This window comes from Vicugna pacos, chromosome X (assembly GCF_048564905.1).
Source record: "Vicugna pacos chromosome X, VicPac4, whole genome shotgun sequence".
NCBI lineage: Eukaryota > Metazoa > Chordata > Mammalia > Artiodactyla > Camelidae > Vicugna > Vicugna pacos.
In genome coordinates this window covers 76,955,896-76,975,675 of record NC_133023.1, presented here as the reverse complement: position 1 = coordinate 76,975,675, position 19,780 = coordinate 76,955,896, and the positions used below count along the sequence as shown (strand labels likewise).

Here is a 19,780-nt window from a genome sequence, read left to right as displayed (position 1 = left end):
GCTCCCTCCCAACTAGGACATCCTCCCTCTGCTAGTTAAGTATTACAGACAGGCACTTTCTCCACAGCCTGTTTAAAGTAGTAGTCACCAAACTGGAGTCACATCAGAATCCCTGGGGAGCGCTTAAAACTACAGATAACTGAGCCTTACCTCCAGAGATTCTGATTAGGTATGTCTGGAGTGGAACTCAGAAATCTTTTTAAATTTCCCAGGAAATTCTGATACTCAGCTAGGTTTGAGAACCACTAATTCAAAGGAACAAGAAACTGATGCCTTTTTGGTTCTGATGGACTGAAACATTTCTTGCCTGAATATGTATACCCTGAATCACTAAATACCCCAGGGGCTTATTGAGCATGGCTGTCACAAAGGTCCTTAGTCTAGAGGCCAGATGGTGGTAATAAGAGGTCCTAGGTTCTTAGGATCCCTGCCCACTGATGTAGCTTGTGGCCTCAAAATGTTCATTCCTTTGTTAACTTTGGCTACAGGATGATAGAAGTAAATGTTTGAAACTAAACTAAAAATTATCACAGCTTACAGAATGTTAGTTCTGTCAACCACTTAAACTTGTTTGGTAGCCATTTTTCCTACTTGAGGATCCAAAATAAGAATGCATTGATGTATAATTATGTAATGAATTTGCCCTGAGTTTTAGTCAATGTTTGTCAGTGGAGTTTTCAAATTGTCCTCACCACATTAATAACCTGAGTTACTAAAGATTTAAAGTACACGAGGACTTTATCAAGCATTTCTATGTTTTCCTTTTTTTTTGTAATCCACAGGGTATGCTATTAGGCATATAGTAAAAATTTCATAAACATTTGCTGTTTACTCATTACATTTCCCTTGAATTCCAGATTTTAGCCACTATAACACTGTATTTTTTTCCTTGGTTTTAGAAAGCGGATGAACGGCCCACTTTCAAAAGTCTTCTGAGCAACATTCTAGATGTCATGGATGAAGAATCCTGAGCTCACCAATAAGCTTCTTGGTTCTACTCCTCTCCTCTACAAGCCCCAATTTCACTTTCTCTGAGGAAATCCCAGGCTTACAGGCCGTGGAGCCTTTGTCCTCTCACTGAATACACAAAGGCCCCTCTCTATATCTAGCAATGCCTGTCTGTCTCTTCCCTGGGATAGTACCTTCTGAGTAAAGGGCAAGGAACTATTGTGAAATATCCCAAGAGTATCAAGACAGACTCAATTTGGGATGGAAACATTTTAGGGGGAGGGAGGGATGTAAATAGCCTCACAAAGGATCCCACAGCTCTCTGGGTAGGCAACAGAGCTTGGGGGGAAGGAAGCAGAATTTGGCAAGTATAAAACAGTGTCCTAAAACTGGGAAGGGGGGTTGTTTTGATAAAATAAAATTACTAGAAAGCATGACATTTTCTTGCTACTTTGATTAATCATGCAGCCTTCCTGAAGCGCCCTCAGTGTTCCAGAACACTGCTGTGTAGCATTGGTTTGGCATATTACTACTTTGAGAACTCGACAGGATCCTCTGCATTTAACCCCTCTGGCTCTTGGAAAGTTCTGCTTCTGAATGAGAGACAGTGATCACAAACCAAAGCACACAGCAGGCATGCGATATTACCGGAATGAATCTGACAGTTGGGGACAAATTCTGCAGGAGCCCGTTTTTCCCCACGTCAGGCGGGATAAACTCCACCGACGAACTGGAACCAGGGGCCCAGGACCGCTAACTGATCGACTGAGCAGCCTGGCCAACCACTAGCTCGGCAGCTGGGAAAGCGCGGGCCAATTTGGAAACGGGAAGGGGCGGGGCTGTTGGGCCAGGCCAGGAACGGGCCATGTGGTCTGAAGTAACTTCCTTTTTTTATTTTACCTTATTTTTTTTCTTTTCTCTTTGAAATAACTTCTTGACAGCACCAGGGCGTTAGGCCGCGAGTTCTGAAACCTCAGGGTGCAGCTGGGGCGCCGCCGCGGGGTCGCGCGTGGGCGGGAGCGAGGCGCATGGACTGCTGGGAGGTGCGCCCGGCGCGGGGGGTGGGGCGCGAGGGGCGGGCCCGCGCGTAGGGCCGCGCGCCGGCGCCGTGCGCTCACCGGGCTGTCCCGGAGGCAGCGGGTTGTGGTTCCGGTTCCGCCACGGAGACACGTGAAGGTCGGTGAGTTGGTCCGGAGTTCGTCTCGGCACGCGTGGTCGCGCTGGGATGGATTCCTCCTCCTCTTCCTCCGCGACGGGTTTGGGCTCGGTCGACCCGCAGCTGCAGCATTTCATAGAAGTGGAGACTCAGAAGCAGCGCTTCCAGCAGCTGGTGCACCAGATGACGGAACTTTGTTGGGTGAGGAGCCTGGGGCTGGGACCTGGCCACTGTACCTACTTTCCCCCGTCCTTGCCCCGCGCTACTAGCCAAGACGTCTGGGATTCGGGGAAGGGGTGAGACCTAGCAGCACTGCTTGGTTTCCTTAGGCTCCTCAGACCCAGCCGGAAGGGAGAAAGGGTGACTCCGCTTCTCAGCGGTCTGTCACGCCGGACTTCGGCTTTGTTAGTCCAGAGGACCCAGGGTCACAGAAGACTTAGGCACCTTAGGCACCTAAGGTTGAAGCTGCCTAGTGCTGTACACCAAAACTAAGAGACCCACTACTGAGATTTTATTTTTGGCACCCTGAATCCCAAGGGAGTCAGTGAATTTGCTGACCCTGTACCCCTCAGGGTTTACCTTGATCATCCTGTTGCTCTAACCGTCTCTCGTGAGAAGTGAGTGGCTCTAATCCTCTAACTATAAAGTGGTGTAATTTCTACCAACATACACACTTTTGCCTTCTTGTTGGATTGTTGTGTAATACCAAACTGTTTCAGGTCTGAAGGTTGAAGAATTGAGTATGCCCTGTGAAGGGACTTTGGCAAAAGGGTAGAAGGCATTTATTTGCAGCTTGGAATCAAAGTGTTCTCTGGCTGCCAAGGACAGCATAACTGCCCTGCCTTGACATACAAAATTCACAGAATTCAGAAGCAAGGATAATATTCCTTGGAAGTGGAGAGTCTAAGGCTTCTGTGCACGATAGAGAATAATGAACAAAATTCATTCGAACCATAAGTATTGTCGGACTCTGACCCTTAACAAATGCTTACTTAACTCCTGTCTGCCCTGAACCAGAGTCCTTTGATTCTTTTTAAAAATCTGATTCATTACAGAGGGAGGGTATAGCTCAGTGGTAGAGCGCATGCCTAGGATGCACGAGGTCTTGGGTTCAATACCGCAGCACTTCATTAAAAAAAATAAACCTAATTACTCTCCCCCCAATTTTTTTTTAAATCTGATTCATTACATTTGGGCCAGGATGGGATGTGGTTAAGGACTGCTTTAAGAATCTGAAAGCTGTGGGCCCTTTAGGTATATTCATATAATTTTCCATTCATTTTGAGAGGATTCAAGCGCCTCTGGCTTAAGTAGACAAGGTTACAGAATCTTGGGTCATAGATTTTTTTTTTCCTTTGGTAAGTTTTAAGGTGTCTTGCTGCAGTGATTTATCCTTTCAACCTTTTATTCTGCAGCTAATTTAAAGGCATTTAATGCAAGCAGCATTGTAGAGTTCTAACCAAATTCAGCAAAGGGTTAACTTCACTTGTATTTCTTTTTATTTCTTTTTTTCTTCTTTTACACTTTTTTTTCATTTTTATAATCTCACTTGTATTTTGCCGTTTATCTTGCTTTGAATATCTCAGCTCCACCATTTTTCTGGCCCTGTGACTTAGGACAAAGTTATCTCTGTGTCACAGCTTCCCTCTTTGTAAAACGAAGATTAATAATATCTATTCTGTAGGGTTGTTGTGAGAATTTAATGTAAGGCTTATAGAAAATTGCCTCAGAGTAAGCTGCCAAAGGTGAACTCAAATGTGAACTATTAACATATCAGATACTGTTTTTAAGTGAAGTTTTTCCTCTGAGCAACAAGAAGTCCCCCCCCCTTTTTTTTTTTGCCAAGTTCCCTTTGTGATTCTGTATCTTGTCCTGAGCAGGAAAAGTGCATGGACAAGCCTGGGCCAAAGTTGGACAGTCGGGCTGAGGCCTGTTTTGTGAACTGCGTTGAGCGCTTCATTGATACAAGCCAGTTCATCTTGAATCGACTGGAACAGACCCAGAAATCCAAGCCAGTCTTCTCAGAAAGCCTTTCTGACTGATCTCAGCATTACCTTTTTGGAAAAGGAAGGTAGTTCAAGAAATGAAGAGCCGTTGATGGGATGGTTGAAGAAAAGTCTTTGGGGAGATTGGCTCCCACCTTTGTCACTCTTGGAACATCCTGTCATCTGAGAATGAACAAAGACCAATTTTTGTGTGTGTGGGATTTGAGGGTCAAATGTGTTTTGAGTTGTGTTTTTTAATGCTAATCATGTGAAAACAATTGACAGATGAATAGAAAACTCTACTAAATGCATAATCACTGTATGTGGGATGATGCTTTTCTCAAAGTCCCACTAATTGCTTCCTATAATTTTAATAGTGGAACTGCTCTATAGATTGATAGCGGGACCACATAGGTAAAAATCTATGATTTGCGTGGGTTCCTTTCAGATTTCTGGGGAGATTGATATACATCTTTGGGTCTCAGAAAGGGCAGTAGTGGGGGAAGAGTAATTTGGTACATAACTGTAGGCCTCCTTATCTAGTGTTTGACTATCAGTGCTGGAAAAAGATGTATAAAATATTCATTTCAGCTTTCTAGATTATCTCCCTCCCTTATACTGTGATTTACTTGAATATCTGTATCAAGTATGCTCTTGAGGTAGTACAGGTAGCCTGAGAGCCTAGAGGCCTTTAGTTAAAGGAATCTAGCCAGTGAACGTAATTCTCATACTAAACTGCCACAAGGAAGAAGTTAACTTACCCTGTATATCAGGGTCCATCCAAAATAATTCAAAGATGTGCCTAAATGAATAAATAAGTTATAAAGATTTAGGCCTGTCAAAAACTAACAGCAATTTCAGGTAGAGGTGCATGCCTAATGTACATCAGTATAGATTCCATTTACTGCATTCTTTTAATCACTGAAATAAATGCTTCTACAAGATTGAAATCTGTGATTGAGAAGGCTTTCTGTTTTGGTTATCACCTGCACCCAGGAGAGATTTGGTGTGGGCTAGCTCCAAGGCTGAAATGTAGTCAGCCTGGGTGCCTGTTCTGTGCAAGTTATGGCCTGTATTCCAAGGATCCCAGATCCCAGGGGTCCTTTTTGTGAGAAAAGAACCTTGAGATGAGATGGGGGAGGAAAGGAATTCAGTGCTGACAGTCAATTCCCTGAATGTAGCAGAAGAGATTATAGTGACTGGATCCCCCTCCTCATCAGATCCTACTAGACTGGATTGTAGACCTAAAGTGAAAGGAACTACTTGTTAGGAGCCTCTAGTGCACATTCATGAAAGTTGGGAAATAAACATTTTAGAAGCCTCAAGTCCCTGTTGAACTTCCCACCAGATAGCCACTACAAGGGAATTCTGTAAACTCTTGAAAACAGTTCAACAAACATTTAAGTACTTCCTCAGCCAGACACTGTTTTTGGTGCCAGGATTTCAGCAGGGCATAGGAACAGTCCCATGTGGAGCTTATGTTTTAGTGAGGGGAAGGAGGCAGCACACCAGTGTGTCAGTATAATGAGTGCTGTGGAGAACAGAGTGAGGGTGTCAGGGAATGTTTCCGGGGCACTGTTATTTTAGATAAAGATGGTTGGAGAAGGCCTCCTTGGGAAGATGGCATTTCAGCAGAGGCATGAAAGAACTAAGTGATCAAGCCACATGGGTATCTGAGAGGAGAACATTTCAGGGAGGGGTGACAAGGGTAAGTCCAAAGGCCCCAAGGTGGGAACCACATGCTATGATGCCAATGTAGAAGAAGGGTCAAAAGTCAGTGTGGCTGGAGTAAAATGAATAGGGAGAATGGTAAGAAATAGAGTCAGAGACAGAACAGGGGCAGGGAGGGTATAGTTCAAGTGGTAGAGCGCTTGTTTAGCATGCACAAGTTCCCAAGGACCTCCTCCAAAAAATAAATAAGTAAACCTAATTACCACCCCCCCAAAAAAAAAACAGAACAGGATTAGGGATGGGTGGGAACATGTACTGGTTGTGTAGGGCATTTTAAGCCATTGTGAGGACTTGGCTTTTATCAAGCAAGATGTGGAGCCACTTGAGGGGTTTTAGCAGACAAGTGATGTGATACGATGAATTTAGGAGTACCTGGCTGCTGTTTGGATAACGTGTACATAGTAAAGAAGTCGTACTAGTAGTAGCAGCAGCAGCAGGGTAGTAAGAATACTGGCATTTTGAAGTCCAGGAGAAACCAGGCTTTTAGCATGGGCATCTGGCATATGCCTTGGATCTATATGCCCCTGTTGATTTTTTTCCCTTTAAAATTGAGTGTGTTCATGTAAAACCTCAAGTCATAAAGGAAGGATCCTTTAGTCTTTTCCTTCTATTCTTCACTCTTTTTATTATATATTATTTTATATATTTTTACTATATCATTATCCCATATTTTTCATTACCTGTTAAAGTATTCTCATTATATTTAAACACAAATTTATATTGTCTTTGTTTTATAAAGCATTATGCTTGCTCAGCTACTGTACATAGTGAGAAAGAGGGTCTGTCAGATTCATGCAATATGCCCGAACACCCAGTATGTGTTTGACACTACTAGACACACGATAAGGGGAAAGAAAAGGTAGACCATTTGCCCACATCCTCTAAGAGGTTAAGTACCAGAGCAACAATTTGAGTTCTTGTTTGTTTTTTTATCCATCTCAGAAATTTATTTCCAGAACCTTGATAGAAAGGGTACTATCAGCCCTCATGACATTCAAAGTCCTTGTTTCAATATTCAGGGTAGAAAATTCAAGACAACTGTAAAACAAAAGGATTGGGTTAGCAGACTTCTGAAGTGAAAAGAAGCCTAAGACATAAAATAGAAAAGCAAAGCTGCTCTGGTGGCGGAGGGTATCTGGACCAGGCCTGCTTGCTATAGTCTCCTCCCCCTCCCCCTGCACCCTCCCTGGTCCCTAAGGCACTGTCTCAGGACCTCTAGGGTTTATTCAGGCATACTGTGAAAACTGGAACTAGACTAACCCTAAGGCCCCCTGCCCATGAGTCCACGAATGAACATCCGGGATAACAGATACAAGGAAATCAAGCAGGAATTTGACATTTATGCTAACAAATCTCCAGGAGAAGTTTGAATCAAACATAACAAATCAATAAACCGAATGTAAAATAGCCTTTACATGGAAAGCAATTGATGGTCCTTTTTAAACCAATTTTCCCTGTATTAATACCTTAGTCCAAAATTTTGGCCTGTGGGAGATTTTAACCCAAAATCTTCCCAATAGTGCTTCTTTTAAGACTCTTCATAGTCTCTTTCAGCCTCACTTTTGTTGGCATCTTCTGGACTCAAAAGAGGTTGATGGAGAAAAGTCAGGTAACCCTCATTTTCATTCCATGGAGGAGTAAGGGTATTGTGTAGATTTATTGATCTCAAGTCAAAGGGCAACAGGTACAGACCAAAAGGGACATCTCAAAATGTATGGAGCTAAAAAGGCCAACTATGGAAAGGAAACCACAGGTGGTAACTTAAGTTAGTGAGGGCCATATGCTGCCATTCCTTGAAAAGAATGGCATAGTAGGCCGTGACAGCAGTAGGGAAAAAGAAATACTACATGGGAATGACTGCATAGGTACTGAAACTATCCAAGGCCCCATTCAGATAGTTATTTTATGCTTATACAATAAATCACAAGAGTATCCAGCCCTGGGCTGGTTTTGTGATTGGCTTTTCTAAAACAGTAGTTTCAAGGCAATGTCCAAACTTGATACCTGACACAAAATGAACCAACAGAAGAGCAGATAAGAATATATACCAGGAGGTTACTCTGGCCATCTCCAGGTCCCACTTTGAAGGCAAGCAAGTGGAACTGATCACTACACAGAGGGCAAGAACGATGAATCCTGCAATAAAATAACTGAATTGCTATTTTTAGCACTTATATAAGAAATGCTAAAGCAATTTGACAATCAAGTCATTACCTTCTGTAACACCTTAAGTGAGCAGCATTTGAGCAATTAGCCATTTAGTGTATGAACTAATAAAATTTGTGTTGTGCAGCCAAAGCTCTATCTTGGAAAAATCACTCTCAAGAAGGCAAAGCCTATACAATATAATTATGGTACTTTTCTGCTATGCAGAAATGCATAGAAGGGACATTTAGAATATGGCAAACCAGGATTCAGATGTACTGATCAGGAACTCCAGATGAACGAAAGATCCAACAGAATTTTGAGATGTATCTCATAATAGTAGCTATGCTTTATTGAGGATATACATACTATTTGTCACACATTGTACTAAGTATTTTACAGTGGATCATCTTTTTAAGAATTAAAACTCTGTGCAAGAGAACTATTTTTATCATATTCATTTTACAGATGGAGAAGATGAAACTTGGAGAAATTAACTTACTCAAGGTTACACAGCTAATAAGTTTTAGGGTTGGAAATTGAACCCAGGCAGTTTGACTCCAGAGCTCATGGCCTGAATGACTCTACTAACCTGCCTTCTAATGTATTTAAAGATAAGAAGTAATGTTTCTCTAAAAGGTGGGGCCAGAGTGACTGAAACATTTCATTCTGGAGATAGCATGGTATAATGGAAAGAGCCTGTTTTTTTGTTTTGTTTTGTTTTTTGGTTGTTTTTGTTTCTTGTTTTTTTGTTTTTTTGGTTAGACTATATGACTTATTTTTTTATTTTTGTTTTTTTATACCTGACCTATTTATTTATTTATTTATTTAGATTTACAATGTTGTATTAATTTCCAGTGTACAGCATAGTGATTTAGTTATACATACATATATATTTATTCTTTTTCATTACAGGTTACTACAAGTCATTGACTATAATTCCTTGTACTATACAGTAGGATCTTATTTATCTATTCTGTACGTAGTAATTTGTATCAGCCAACTGCAAACTCCCAATTTATCCCACCCTTCCCCCTTACCCCTCTGATAACCATAACTTTGTTTTCTATGTCTCTGAGTCTGGAAAGAGCCTAAGTTTTAGAGTTAGGCAGAACTGTGTTCAAATACTGACTCTGCCAGTAACTGTGTGACATTAGGGAAGTCACCTAACTTCTGATCCTCAGTTTCTTTAAAAAAAAAATTTGATGGTAGTGCCTTTTAGGGTTGAAAAATGAGATTACATGCAAAGCACTTGGCACACTGCAGATGCTTTAGGTAGCTAATATTTGTTACTATTATTCAGAACTGAGCATCTTTGATAACCCTGACAGAGTTGTCTGGGAGAACAAGAGAAAGGCAAGAAGTCACTTCATGAAGCTAACTGATGAAGTGGCAAAGCTAAAACATCATGCAATATTAAGAAGTTTGAGTTTTATCTTGCAATCAGTGGAAAGCTGTTAGAGGATTTTAAACAGTGGAGTAATATCTGTACTTGTTTCATGACTAAAATACTACATTCATGTTTTAAAACTTCCAAAAAATATAGAATTGCTTTAAATAAATGAAGCTCTTCCCCTTACCCTCATATATGCATTTAGAAAGATCATTTTAGCAGCTGTATGGTACTTGGGTTAAGACAGAGAATAATAATAAGGATATTTTGCTAGTTTAGGAAAGAGACTGTGGAGGATTGAATTCTGATAGCGGAAGTGAGGATGGACAGGAGGAGACACGTTGGGAAGATGAGAGAGCTGTGAGAGAGAAATCTGGGGTAAAGTGGAGAGGTAGTAAAACAGATGATGGGAAAAGACGGAGGGTATAGAATGTGTGAATAAGAGGATGCCTTGGGATTCAAGGGCAGCAACAGTGACTGAGAAGAGTGGAAGATAACTGATCACATTGAAACAGTCGCAGAGAGGAAGTTACACAAATAACCATCCACAGTGTCTGGGTAACCCCTGGAATTTATTGCTGCCCTACAATTTAAGGAATCCTTAAAGTTACAAGATGACTCACAGATACAGTGTTCTGTAAACGTTTCACAGGAAAATTGAGAAGCCAAGAAAAAAAATATTTGAGTTTTGACACTGTATTCTGATCAGGTAAGAAGGAAGGATTAGAAAGACAAAAAGGAAAAGAAGCAGTGGGGAGTCAGGACTCAGCAGTACAGTCATCCTTCCAGGAGGACTGGTTCTAGGACACCCCCACCCCACCGCATGTAGATATCCAAATCTTCAGATGCTTAAGTCCCTATATAAAATGTAGTATTTGCATATAACCTACAGACATCCTCCTGTATACCTAATACAATGTAAACACTACATAAATTGTTGCCATAGTGCAAGAAATGAAAGTTCTGTTTTTTGGAACTTTCTGGAATTTTTTTAATATTTTTGATCCACAGTTGGTTAAATCACAGAAGCGGAACCTGCAGATACTGAGGGCCAAAGGTATTTGTTAAACTATATCTCAGACCTAAAGTTATTTCCTTAAAGCTTAAACCTTTTGCTACATAATGTGACTGACCTGTGTACTAAACCACTGTTGTTCAAATTTAAAATTTCACATAGTCATGATATTGCTAGATGAACATTATCTGCACGGCCTGGTTCTTTTTCTGAACAGCTATGCTTCAACACCAATTTTGTGGCAGGATACACCACCAGGTCAAAACAGCTGATCCTCACTTTTCAAGCACTTTCTTCTTTTTCTTTCCCAAAGGCAGGTCCCAGGGATGCTTCGTTTTCTTTCTTTTCTTAGAGCTGCCAACCCTCAGGTTCTTCTTCCCATCCGATTAACTATTATTCCTAATTCATCCCATTCTCTGTAAGACAAGCATATAGGCTCTTAGTATTAAGAGTTTTGCTTTGAATCACCATGAGGAAATAGACATGGGACAACACACAGAATAAATGTGGGGAAACTGAAAGGTTATTGAATTTTACAAATTTCTGACAATCAACTCTAATTTTCCTCCTTACTGATGCAGTGATTACCAAGATCCCTTTCGGTCTTTATTTTTCAGTGAGCTTTCATCAAACTTCTCCACTTCACACAAAACTCAGAAGCCAAAAGAGAAAAAGTTATTGATTTTGTCTACATAAATAATTCTGAACAGCAAAAACTTCCATAGGCAAAGTTAAAAGAAAAATTAAATGGGGGACAAATATTTGAAACTTTTCTACAAAGGACTAATTTCCTTATTCCATAAAGGTCACCTACAAGTTAATAATAAAAGACTAATCATTCAAAAGATATGTGGGCAAAGGATATAAAGAGACAACTCAAAGAAATGGGAATGCAAATGGCTCTTGAACGTGTGAAAAGATGTTTAAGAGAAATTTTTAAAACCTATACAGAGATACCATCTCTGTGGGTGCAAGGAAACAGGTACTTTTTGCATTACTGGTGGGACTGTAAACATTGGTACCACCTTCATGGAAAGCAGTTTAGCAATACCTACCAAATTATAGATGTGTAAACCTATTCCAGAAATCTGACTTCTAGGAATTCATCCTACAGATATACTCACATGTGCAAAATGAGGAACCTCTTTATTTTATTTATTTATGTATTTATTAGGAACCTCTTTAAATACTGATATGGAGTGAGCTCAAATGCATATTGTTAAATTAAAACAGCAAGATTCAAGACAATATGCTGCCATTTGTGTAAAAGGGAGGGAGTAAAATATTTGTACACATTTGCTTGAATAAGAATACACTGTCTCTTGAAGGATATTGTTAACATTGGTTGGCTCTGGGGAGTGGAACTAGGTGGTTAGAGGTTGCGAGTGAGAAGGAGACTTTTTCCTATATATCTTTTCTCTATGCCTTTTGAATTTTGAATCGTGACTATATTACCTATTCAAAAAATAAATATTATTTTTAAAATAAAATTTGTCCCCATTTCAGAACTCTGAACTCTACACTAAGAAGTAGAGAGGTGGTGGAAACCACTTCCAGAAATAAAAGCCCTATATCTCAACTACAATATTTTCAGATGCCCACTAGTTGCAAATAGATAATTAACATATTTAAGGACCTCAAATAGGGATGGAATAAGGGTGGAGTGAGTAAGGTATTCACCTTGTGTGCAAAATTTAAGAGGATGCCAAAAAACTCAGTAATCATTATAAATATTTTAATGCAATTGTTTTAAAAATAAAAATTAGTGCAAAAATCCATGATGAACAAAATACCAAAATTTTAAATAAAGCAATGCCATACCGAACCATACTGGAGTGTGAGGCAAAAGGAAAAACGTAGGCCCCATATACATGTTTTTGTGTATTCTTGAATGGTTCATGTTTCTCCAGAACATTAAAGCAGCTGAAAACACTGAAAAGTAGATACATTAAAAGTCACATCATTAAGTTGAAATATTTTATCTACAAAAAAAGCAGAATTAAATTTTACTTTCCTAGCTTTAATGGAAGCAAACTTATCAATCATATTTTCATTAAAACCAATAATATAGTCATTAAATATTTTCTTAGGTCTAATATGTAGAATTTGGGGGAAGTGCTAGTAATCTGGTGCAACTTAAATACAAGGTAAATACTGGAGAATCTCTGAAAATGAGAATCACAGGGTGGACCTGGACTATTTAGTTATGCCATGCTAAGGAGTTTGGATTTTATTTTAAATGTGACAGGAAACCTCTAAAGTATTTTAAACATATGTTTTGGGAAGATTACAATCACACCAGTGCCAATGACTGAAAAAGGACAAGACTGGAATTAGAGACCTGATAGATTTGTAAGGTAGAAGTGTAATTCTGAGGTACATAGGATAGGTTTTGATGACTAAATAAGAGGAGCAAATGGGGAAAAATGAAGATGACCCACCATTCAAGATTCACCCATTTACAACCTGTTCTGTATCCATATTAAATGTTTGTTCTAGAAATGTGTGAGGAAAATAAATTACTCTCCTTTTAAAGAAGCATGCCAAGCAACTTTTATTTTTGTAGCAAAGCTTACCAAAAAACTTGAGAATCATTAATCTGATTAATTTTCTCTTATAAAAGTGACTCATCCACAATAAAATCTTGTATATATCTATATTATATTATATTATATTATATTATATTATATATTTGATATGTATCCTTTTCCTCACCCTCACTATAATCCTTTTCAAGAAACTGGCATGAAATCTGATATTCTGCCAAATGTCCCATAATTAGGATAAAAAAAATAAAGAGGCAGAAGTCCTCGGGTAACTGGTAGGTTGACAGTTTTGTTTTCTTTTTTAGGTAAGCAAAAATATTTAAAGATGGTGAAATAGAGCAGAAAAACCCCATTTACATTCTATGAAAGAAAGGAGGATGGCCTTCTGAATAAGACTTTTTTATTGAAGTATAATTGATTTACAATATTATGTTTCAGATGTACAGCATAGTGATTAAGTATCTTTATAAATTATAATCCTTTGAAAGTTCTTACAAGATAACAACAAATTATAATAATTATAATAACAATTCCCTGTGCTATACAATATATTCTTATTACTTACCTATTTTATGCATAGTAATTTGTATCTAACATCTAAGACAATGCTGTCTGCCATCCTAAAATTATTTTCCTTTAATTTAGATTTTTTTTCTAGTGTGTCAACAGGAATAAAAAAAAAAGCTGATTAGTTTAATTCTACTGGGCAGTTCCCAGGAACAAAGTAAGAGGCAGCAAGGGACATGTAAGACAGATAAATTAAAGAAAAATTATTGCAGAAGTAACAATTTAAGCAATGTTATAGTTAATGGACTTTATATGTGGGCAGATATTCATTGAAATATACAGTATCTTCTAAACAGTCTACACATTAAAATTTCTCCCAAATAAAGGAAGAAATAAATGAAATAAAAGACCATCTTCAAAAAAAAAAAGACCATCTTCAGTAGAAGTAAAACACTATCAGTTAGAAGTAATTTGAGAGTATAAGAATTAAAAAAAATGAGAAAGAGTAAAAATTATGAAGATACAAACAGAAGTCCCAGGTAAAGCATCTTAATTCTGCCTACCTGACTAATACCCTCAGTGCATCCAAGCGTTGCTAGGGAAAAGACACAAGCTACAAGATTGGCAGCTTCTTCAATTCCCACTTCAAAGGAGACACAAAGTTCATGGTTACATGAGGGAACATGACTATAAACAAAACTTGGCATACCTGTACTATTTTTTACATATACTACACTTCTTAAAGTTAATCCAGCCCACTTAAAGAATCAAAAGCTCTTATATATCCACTTATGCTGTATAAACTCTGCACTACCAAATACCAGTTGAGCCCTACCTTTTTTTTCTTGGTTAAATAAATCCCACGGCAGCTATAAAACAGGACAGTTCTTACTAATGCCCTAGTAATTTTTATCATTATTCCAGTGAGCCAATTGATCGTTTTTTAAAAAGCTGATAATTTCTAATATGTTATGACCCCCTAATCAAAGTATCAGTAAATATGCACAAATGACTGGTAAATAAGGAGCAAATGAATGATGTTTCCAGAGAAATGAGAAGCACTTCCATTTTGCTGTGATTAAGAAAGCTCTGCTTCTGCCAGAACAGAAGACCAAAAAGGCAGGATTTTACTGAAAGGCTCACAGCAGTCTCAGTGTCTAGAGTCTGACATTAACTATATCCTTATCTCTTTCTGTTACTTGTCCCCAGGATGCCTCCCTCATTTGGATAATTTTTCTAGCAAAGTTGCTTCTTTATAGTGCAGGCCTTGAGAAGCGAGACTCAACTGTAACTCTAGGCCAAGGCAACAGGAGCTGAAGTTAAATTTGATTTTGCTTAGCCACACAGAAACAGATCTGAAAGTAGGGCAGTGACAGAAATATACTCTTTTTTTATTGAAGTACAGTCAGTTACAACGTGTCAATTTCTGGTTTACAGCATAATGTTTCAGTCATACATATATGTACATATATTCATTTTCATATTCTTTTTCAGAAATATACCCTTGAGATAATTTTTCTTATATTAAAGTAAGTAAATATGTATCTATGCTTATGTGACTACGTCTGTGTATGTGAGTGTTCATGTAATTATTGGAGGAAATGAGGCTTTACAGAAAATATCTGGGAAAAAGAGCAAAGAAATGCTTGTTGGCTTACTCTAAACCTGACTGATACATGAAGAAAACTGTTTTTATATGAGCATTGGGTTAAATATAATTCTAATAGGCTGTAAATTAAAGAGTGCTTACTGAATATTAGTCCAACCCACCAGGACCATTCCTTCAGGTATGTATGGCCACCATGACCTAAATAAAGGTGGAAAAATTATTAATCTATCAATTCTAAAACATTGTAATATAATAAACTTACACTGCAACTATTTACATGTTTTTCAGGTGAAAAGACAATTGAAAAATGTAACTGTTCTTTATAAGCTTTAGTAAGGAGCTTGGATTTTTTTTCTTATTACATTGGTGAAATTTCTTTTATTCCATTGGTGAAACAAGAAATTTACCTGTTTTTGAAAAGCTCAATTTTTTCCTGATTATAAAATTAACATGCATGTTAACTGCAAGAAAAATCAGAAAATACAGAAAAGTACAAGGAAGAAAATGTGCTAATGGAAAAAAAGCAAGAGTAAGAGAAAAACTAAACAATCAATCTTTTTTTAAAATGTTGTGATTGCTCTAATAAAACTGGTGCTGGTCATTTTAATAAGACCTATCTTCTCTAAGATAATGCTTCCTCCAATGAAAATGCTGAAGCTGAGAGCCAAGACTAGGTCCATGTAGAAGTCAGAGTGGCCAGACATTGTCTCCTTCCAGCAATGATTCTCTGGTAGGATAAAGTACTGAGATGGACAATTTGTACAGATTAAAAAAATTCCTGTGTTTGAATTACATCAGTGAAAATGGCAGATTAGGAAACACCAAAAGTCCTTCCCTTCACAAAAGAAGAAAATAAACTGGCAAACACTGTCAAAATCGACTTCTGGAATAAGAATTCTGGAAACAAATCAATAGTTTGAATGACACCACCAAGAATAGCAGAGTAGGGAACTCTAGGGTTTTGTCTCTCCACAAAAACAACTAATAAGTGGGCAAAAAGTGTCCATTTTTGCAGACTGCTAGAATCTAATACAAAATTCACTAGCAGGTTAAAGCTTAATGAAGAAAAAGGTGTCTACATTGCAGTAAAAGTGTGTTGTGGTATTTTTAATCATCTGCCTGCCAACTCCTCACTCTCCAGGTCAGTGGCAGCCATGAAGGTGACATCCTGCACTCTTGGCACAAGTTGATATTGCCAGAGTGAGCAAAACAGACTTTGCATGTTTCCACCTGACTAGTGGCTCCCTCAAGGATGGGTATAAGGGTCTGCCTTTATTTCACCAGAACTGGAGCATTCTCAAGACTTCCTGGGCAGCTTTTGTCAAAAGCATTTAAAGGCAAAAGTATTATCTGGAGCAGCCTGGGGAATGGGGTAACAGTAGGAACAAGTAATAGACTGAAAAGCCCAAGAAAAAAGAAGTTGGGGAAGGAAACCTTCCAACAGCACTCAAGTATGCTGGGGAATTGAGAAAACCACATGCATGCCAAGAGCTGGATGCATGTTCAGAAAAGGCCTGAAAAGATCTAAGCTTTCACCTCTGGCTGACCTTCAGGATTTGTGCAAGCAGGAACCGAAGGCTAAGGCAGAGTTTTAAGTGGACTGGCTAAACATTTACAGAGTCCTCCAACACAGAGCCAATCTGCAAACATTGAGAGAGTACTTTTTTCTTTCTCTTTTTTCCTTTCTGTATTTCTTTTCTTGGCTCCAGGTACTTAAGAAAATTCTGTCAAAATACTAACTAAGCTAATGGAATACAAAGCTTACTAGCCACATTACACAACACAGTAGTCCCTCCTTATCTGCAGGGGATGTATTCCAAGACACCCAGTGGGTACCTGAAACTGCAGATAGTACCAAATCTTATATATATACTATGTTTTTTCTATACATACACACTTACAATAAAGTGTAATTTATAAATTAGACACAGTGAGAGATTAAAAATAACTAAAAATAAAATTGAACAATTATAGCAGTATACTGTAATAAAAGTTATGTGAATGTGATCTCTTCCTCTCAAAATATCATATTACATAAATTTAATGCTTTTTCCATCTTAACTAGACACTTATGCACTGTGGCCATAACTTTTGTAGTTTAAGGTGCAACAACAAAACTCATGAATTTATTTTGCCTTTTTCATGATTTCATAGAAAGAAGATTCATTCTTTCTGCAGATCTTAGCAACTTCAGCAAACAATTTCTTTCCTTAATAAATCAATAACTTTCACCTTTTCACTTAAAGGAAGCACTTTATAGCTTCTCTTTAGCATATCCGAATTGCCAGCATCACTACTCTTAGGCTTTGGAGCCATTATTAAGTAAAATGAGGATTACTTGAACACAAGCACTGCAATATCATGACAGTTGATCTGATAATCAAGATGGCTACTAAGTGACTAACAGGTAGGAGATGCTGGACAATGGGATGATTCATGTCTCAAGTGGGATGGAGTGGGAAAATGAGATTTCATCATGCTGCTCAGAACAGTGCACAAATTAAAACTTATGAATTGTTTATTTCTGGAATTTTCCACTTAATATTTTCAGACAATGGTTGACTGTTGGTAATAGAAAATATGGAAACTGAAACTGCGGGTAAGGAGGGGGCTACTGTAGAGACTTCACAAAAATAGTTTAGAAAATTCATCAAACAAACAAACACAAGCCACAGTAGGAAGCAAAAATACTCCCTGGGGAAGGAGAAGAGTCATAATTCAAAAGTTTCCATATTATAATATTCAAAATATACAGATTTCAATAAAAATTACAAGGCATGCAAAGGAAGAAGAAAGAATGGCCCATTCACAGGAAAAAAAGAAATTAATAGAAACTATCCCTAAAGAAACTGAAGCATTGAATTTATTAGACTTTAAATTAACTGTCTGCAATATGCCCAAATTGCTAAAGGAAACCAAGAACAAAGAACTAAAGGAAACAATAGAACAATATCACACCAAGCAGAGAATATCAATAAACAGATATAAATTATAAAAAGGAATGAAAAAGAAATTCTGGAGTTGAAAAGTACAATAACTGAAATAAAAAATTCACTAGAGAGAGTTTTGAGCAAGATTTGAGCAAAGAAAAGAAAAAAAAATCAATGAAACTGAAGATAGATTAATCCAGCTTATCCAGCCTGAGGAGCAGGAAGAAAAAAGAATGAAGAAAAATTAATAGCACCTAAGAGATGGATGAGACACTATCAATCATACTAACATATGCATAGTGGGATTCCTGGAGGGAGGGAAGGGAGAGAAAGAGGAATAAAAAAAATTTGAAGACGTAATAACTGATAACTTCCCAAATTTGATGAAAGACGTGAATCTATATATGCACCAAGAAGCTAACAACCTCCAAGCAGGATAAATTGAAGAGATCTGCACTGAGGCACATTATAGTCAAAAGCCAAAGCCAAAGGGAGAATTTTGAAATAAAAAAGAAAGAAGTGACTCATGATGTACATGAGAGGCTGAATAAGATTAATAGCCTATTTCTCTTCAGAAACCATGGAGTCCAGAAGATAGTGGGGTCACACATTCAAAGTGCTGAAAGAAAAAACTATCAAGCAAGAATTCTATATCTGGTCAAACTACCCTTCAAAAATGAAGTAGGAATTAAGATATTCCCAGATAAACAAAAACTGAGGGAGTTTGTTACTAGTAGGCCTGTCTTACAAGAAATGCTAAAACTGGTCCTTCAGGCTGAAATGAAAGGACACTAGACCATAACTCAATGCCGTATGAGAAATAATGAACAACACAAAGGTAGCTGCAGAGGTAAATTTACAGGTCAGTATAATTCCATTTTTATTTTGTGATTCCTCTTTTTTTTAACAGCATTTAAAAGACACACACCTAAAATAATCATAAATCTATATTATTGGACACACAATGTATAAAGATGTAATTTATGACGTTAATAATAAAGAGTGGAGGACAGGGCCACATAGGAGTAGAGTTTTTGTGTGGCATTGAAGTTAAGAAATATCAATTTAATTTAGATTGTTATAACTTTAGAATTTTAAATGTCTTCCCCATGGTAACCACTGAGAAAATATCTATAGAATGTACACAAAAGGAAATGAGAAAAGAACCTAAATGTGTCACTACAAAATGTCAACTAAACACAAAGGTAAATGAGGGACAAAAAACTATAAGACATGTAGAAAAAAATAGCAAAATGGCAGAAATAATTTATTTTTCTTGAGGAGTAAGAGATTCAGAACTCCACATCAGGCACCCCAACCCTTAGATCCTACACAAGAGAGACAAGACTCCCAAATACCTGGCTTTGAAAACCAATGGGTAGTACATCCGGAAAAACTGTAGGACTATAGGGAACAGAAAACCTACTCTTGAAAGGCTCACATGCAGCCATGGCCCTGCCACAACAGGAAGGTGCAAGCAACCCACATAGGGCATACCCCTTGCATGCCTGGCTCTGGTGGCCAGGTGGGATTACATTTCTGAGCCCCACATAAGGCCATTCCTTCAAGACTGGGAGAGCTAGCTAATTTACCTAATACTTAGAAACAAACACAGAGAATTAGGCAAAATGAGGAAACAGATATTTCTCTAATCAAAAGAACAAGACAAAACCCAAGAAAAAGCACTAAACAAAGTGAAGACAAGCAAGCTACCTGATAAAGAGTTCAAAGTTATGGACATAAAGATGCTCACCAAACTCGGGAAAAGAATGGACAAACACAGTGAGAACCTCAACAAAGAGATAGAAAATATAA

General features: G+C 38.0%; 2 protein-coding genes across 2 annotated transcripts in view; both read left to right on the top strand.

The window, feature by feature from the left end:
* The window catches only part of BTK (Bruton tyrosine kinase), a 28,187-nt gene extending 26,805 nt beyond the window's left edge, over positions 1-1,382 (top strand). The window contains exon 19 of the mRNA XM_006210269.3: positions 900-1,382. Within this exon, the coding sequence (XP_006210331.1) occupies positions 900-971 (72 nt within the window). The 3' untranslated portion in view covers positions 972-1,382. The remainder of the gene's footprint in view (positions 1-899) is intronic.
* Positions 1,383-2,055: 673 nt separating this feature from the next.
* TIMM8A (translocase of inner mitochondrial membrane 8A) lies at positions 2,056-5,039 on the top strand. Its single transcript, XM_006210268.3, has 2 exons — positions 2,056-2,305; positions 3,985-5,039. Exons 1-2 carry the CDS (start codon positions 2,174-2,176, stop codon positions 4,144-4,146), a joined length of 294 nt encoding a protein of 97 aa, XP_006210330.1. The 5' UTR covers positions 2,056-2,173; the 3' UTR covers positions 4,147-5,039.
* Positions 5,040-19,780: the final 14,741 nt, after the last annotated feature.

Bases quoted from the DNA above. Each gene is read 5' to 3' on its own strand.
- TIMM8A (XM_006210268.3), top strand. From the start codon at position 2,174: ATGGATTCCTCCTCCTCTTCCTCCGCGACGGGTTTGGGCTCGGTCGAC. The intron at 2,306-3,984 runs GTGAGGAGCCTG...TGTCCTGAGCAG, and splicing joins AGATGACGGAACTTTGTTGG to GAAAAGTGCATGGACAAGCC.